This window comes from Centruroides sculpturatus, unplaced genomic scaffold, assembly GCF_000671375.1.
Source record: "Centruroides sculpturatus isolate CEXI.00-Female unplaced genomic scaffold, Cexi_2.0 scaffold41, whole genome shotgun sequence".
Lineage (NCBI taxonomy): Eukaryota > Metazoa > Arthropoda > Arachnida > Scorpiones > Buthidae > Centruroides > Centruroides sculpturatus.
Genome location: NW_019384983.1, coordinates 1,161,369 through 1,166,474, shown reverse-complemented (window position 1 = coordinate 1,166,474; position 5,106 = coordinate 1,161,369). Strand labels below are relative to the sequence as shown.

The 5,106-nt window shown below is 29.3% G+C and overlaps 1 protein-coding gene across 1 annotated transcript in view; it reads right to left on the bottom strand.

Moving 5' to 3' along the window:
- LOC111632837 (DNA mismatch repair protein Msh2-like) overlaps positions 1 to 5,106 on the bottom strand; it is a 50,579-nt gene that overhangs the window by 21,695 nt on the left and 23,778 nt on the right. Inside the window, exons 5-6 of the mRNA XM_023377366.1 lie at positions 3,702 to 3,841; positions 3,503 to 3,625 (exon numbers count right to left, since the gene is read on the bottom strand). Coding sequence (XP_023233134.1) covers positions 3,503 to 3,625; positions 3,702 to 3,841 — 263 coding nt within the window. The remainder of the gene's footprint in view (positions 1 to 3,502; positions 3,626 to 3,701; positions 3,842 to 5,106) is intronic.

Sequence of the window (5,106 nt, the reverse complement as noted above, 5' to 3'; positions counted from 1 at the left end):
TGAATTTTCATCGATGTTAAGCCTAACAAAAATTTTTTAAAATAATAATCGTCGCTATTGTATCGTTAAAAATTAGAAAATTAAGCTTCGTTTAAATACTGGCTCCCTTTCATGGTCGAATGAGTGTTGCCAGCTAAAACACGTAAAAATAATATTAAAGTAGCCAAGACATAGCCAAATATTGTAGCGCCACATCACTAGCGGACATTTGAAATTTGCCGACTAGGATGGTCGGTTAACCGAGGGGTCGGTTGATCGGGGGGGCGGATAATCGAGGTTTTACTGTATTTCACTTTTCCGCCAAAACTACACATCGCACGTGAATGATGTTTGTATGTGGTAGTAGCCCCAAGTCTCCATTCGTGCACCAGGGGGGTTGCGTCTCGATAGCTATAAAGGTGCAGGAGATATGAGGCGGAAAGTGGTTGAAAGTGGCTTTCTATTTCGAATGTTTTGTTCGAATTTATTCAATATTCAATTTCAACAATATTCGAATTAAATTTGAACATAAAATTTGAATATTGGTTAGATTATAGAACGATCGTAAACGTTCCAGAAACGTTGAAAATAGTTCGTTTGACTTGACGTGAACAGGAGACGTCCAGAAATAGAATCGGTACCAGGTCTCTAATTAGTCTGGAAACGGAGGACCTAATTCTTGCATTCTGTGAAAACGCAAGATTGGCTATAATGTAATTATCTTAATCTTCACTATCATTACTTTTTAAAAACCCAGCGAAGCGGGTCCTTGCAGCTAGATTCTAGATTACTTAGAAAAACAGTCTTTTATATATATAAAAAAACTATATTACATACAAATGTAAAAANTTTTGAGTTTAACTTGAGTTTAAAAGTAAACGGATATTTTTGAGTTTAACTTGAGTTTAAAAGTAAACGGATATATATCCGTTTACTTTTAAACTCAAGTTTAAAAGTAAACGGATTATGCTTGGGACAGATTATGTTCGTTGAGTTTACTTTTAAACTCAAGTTTAAAAGTAAACTCAACGAACATAATCTGTCCCAAGACTTTGTTCATTAACTGATTATCGCTTTACCATATGTTTTTATGGAAATTTGATTAATTTGTTTACTTTTAAACTTGAGTTTAAAAGTAAACAATAAATACTGTTTACTCTGTTACTGTTGCAATGCAACAGTGGGGTCAACAGAGAGTAAGGAGTAGAAGAGCATTAGTTTGGGAAATGCTACCCCTTGCAGCTACACCCCTGCATCTGTACATATTCTTACTTTACACAAATTCTTCAATATCATACAATATCAAAGCTTCAAAATAAAATTTCTTAAGATAAAAAATTTTTTTTCAATCTTAGGGAAAAAACTTTTTATCTAGAAAAAAACAAGAATTTNGGTGCTCTCGGACGAGCAACATTTTTCGCAAGAATAGATGATCCGGATGCGACCAAATTTTTGATCTTTTATCCTGACCGAATCGTCGACTCATTTAAATTAAAATGCCTACCGATATCAGCTATCCGCTCTTGATATTTAATTCGATCCAAAATTTCTATCTTTTTTGAAGATTTATAAATTTCCTTTTTAACGATGGTCCTTTCTCTTCATTCGGCATTGTTATGGCTAAAATTTTATCAATCAGTTTTGTGGACAGTAAAAATCGCAAAAAATAACTTCCTTTCACTATGTTGTTAAAAATATACATCCAATAGAAGTTTATACTGTATTTTGGACCATTTTTGTGGTCCCCACTTATTGAAAGAGTATAAATGATCGAAAATTTAGTGATATATTTGAGTGTTTACGGTAACTGATGCACATCTGTCTAGAAACCGGTCTTTCCCTGAAACTTTCAAGGGAATAACATGCCAACGTCCACAAACAGCTGTTTTCAAAGACTTTTAGCTCAGTATGTTGAACTGTGGCTTGTATCACGTGATATGTTGCGATTTTTCTGTTATGTGAAGATAATTTGTTTCTAAATACTGTAAACTGCATTGTAAAAGTACCATGTTGTAAGAAAATTTCCACATTTTTCCAACCGTGTTGGAGTGAAAACACGTTGTAAAGGTACCGCGTTGTAGGAGGCCTACCTGTATATACATATTTAATATCATTGTAAAAAATTTATATAATACAGTAACAGATATTAACAAAACTTAATATCTTTTTATGTTTAGAATATAGCACTTCATCCAAAATCAATTTTAAAATTATCNTTTTTCATAAAAAGAAAAATAATCTTTGATTTTTTAAAACAATACTTAAACTTTTTACTACACAGTTTTAAATAATGTTTAAACATAGCTGCTACTATGTTTACCTTTAAAATATACTTTAAAAACTTACTTTTAGTAGTCTTTGCTCCAAGTAGATTACTCTTGACTTTTTAGTTTTATGTTACAATAAATAACAATTTTGAATTGTCAACTACTAGAAAATAAGCTTAAACTTAATATTTAACAAAAAAATATTTTATCATATAATAAAATGCATGCAGTCTACAGCAACTGTCACATGTGCTGTAGCACTTTGAAAATGGTAACTTTCTGTAGCAGTGTCTTTACATTTGAATTATACATGTAGCAACACAAGCATGTTGGTAGGATTGAGTTCATTGGGACAATTCAATAAACTTATTCCTATCACATGACATCCTGAACATGTTTGTATTGCTACATATAAAATTCAAGAGTTGAGACTAAGGACTCAATGTGGTAAATTTGAAGTAGTTCTACTGTGATAAGTTGAAATGTGCTTTCTATAAAGAAATAATGCAGTAACACATTTTATCCAAAATTTAAGTATGACATGTAACAATAAATAAAAATAAGAACTGATTATATAATTTCATTTGAAACATTCCCTGATTCTCCATACCAATTTTCATTTCCTTGAATTTCCAAAGTATGCATATTGTTAAGAATGATTTAGAAGAAAGATATGAATTCATTTTCTTTGAAATATATTGCTGTGAACCATAAAGTACATAGTACATATGTTGACAAATGTTAAACTTTTTTTTGAATAAAGACTGAACTTCTCTTATATAAAAATATATTATAACTAAATATTTATCAAGAAACTAAGCTCCTTGTTTTATACCTGGAGTATACAATGGCCCACAATTTTGAGATTTATGTTTTCCACATGCTGGTATATACAGTATTACCATTAAATTAATATCATTGACAATATTATTTCTGATTGATTATAATTATTATTCAAAATTTTTTCTTGAACTGATTCTTATTAATTTTCTTACTACTTTCAAATATTTAATAACACAGATTAATTAATAATTATGTAAAATAATAGAAATAATATTTTTCAAGTATTTGATGTTAGAAGAAAATTTAATGAATCATTCTATCATTACTTCTATATTGCTTATAATTAGAATGAATATTAATAGAACAATTCAATAAAAAATATCTATTAATAAATAAATGCTTAAATACAATTAACTATATGGAAAGTTATGTAGAAATAGAATTTGTTTTAAATTGTAATCTGAAATCATTACCTTTTGCTGATTATTATCCACTGTCAATTTAATTGCCAAGACTCCTTTTGCTTGTATATCTTCAGATATCTCATCGTTGGAAAATAAAATGTCTTCAATTTGTGTTAAATTACCTGGTGATGCCTATTTGATTTAAATATATCTTAAATAATTTAAATTTAGTAGTATTAATTTAAACATTTTAAAATAATTTTTGTACCTTGCAAATTATCTGCCAATCATTTCCTTTTCCAGATGCTAAATTTTTATAAATTTCTATTCTATATTGCTTTATAGATAATAAATCTCTTAACTGAACTTCAAATTTTGATTTACTCAACCATAAATAAGGAGTTTTCTCTAAATTAGAAAAAAATTATTATTATTTTATAAAATTTTATCAAGCAGTCAATAATAAATAATATATCAATTTATTTTCTAAGCTGTATTAAATATAAGGTGTCTCAGAAGAATAGGTCAATATTCTGGGATGTGAAAGAATAGGCTATTTTAAGCAAAAATGTTAATGTAAGAATATGCTCTACTCCAAATGGTTTCTGAGATAGAGGCATTTGAATATTTAATTTTTCACATGACAAATTTCCAATAGTTTATAATAAATTTTCAAAAATATCACTGTCAACTTCAATGCATTTTTCTATTCTCATGAGAACATGGTAATATACATTGCTTGTCTTAGTGTAAACAAAATTACCTTCTTGATAACTGGATTAATGACTAAGAACATCAAACAAAACCTTTACCATCCAATAAATAATTTTAATGTAAAATTTGACAAACATTTTCAATCTTACACAAGATCTGCACCAGATCAATAACATTCTAAATAGGAATGCATAGAACCTACTTAACTGCACCACACCAGGATGAATATATAAAAAGGGAGCGACTCACAATAACCAATTAACCAGAGTGCTAAAGATCAATATTTGTGAACGTTTTCAACCCTTCTGGGCACTTCATCAGGCTTCTTTTTTTTATTCCAAACAAGCTTGAAGGTTAACTCCAAAGATTCAAAGGTTAATGACCAGCTTGTTTGGAATAAAAAAAGAAGCCTGATGAAGAGCCCAGAAGGGGCTTTGAAAACATTCACAAATATCGATCTAATGAACTTCGGTTAATTGGTTATTGTGAATCACTTCCTTTTTATACACAGAACCTATTTCAAATTTTTAAATAATTGGAACATATTTAACAATGCTTTTATGAAAAACCAGGCAATACAAACATGATTTAGTTAATATTAATTTTGTAATATTTTTATATCATGTATTTATATCTATTTTAATTTTATACATCTTAAAAATGCCACCAAATCTTTATGTGTATGTTACCGCTAAAGCTCGAAATCCGTTAATTTGTACATTACCTAGCTAATCTGCAGATTAACTAGGGTGATCCGTTAAAGCTGCGAAAATTGTTCAATTTCTCAAATTACCTAGGTAATTTGCAGAGTATCTAGGTAATCTGCACATTAACGGCTTCCGTATCGTTAAAGTTCAAAAGTTTGTTTCTTTCACTTCCTTTCCCCACTCCTTCTTTTTACGTAGATAAATTTAAATCCTAGAATGCAAGCAAGCACCGAATTGGTGAGTAAAATCAAG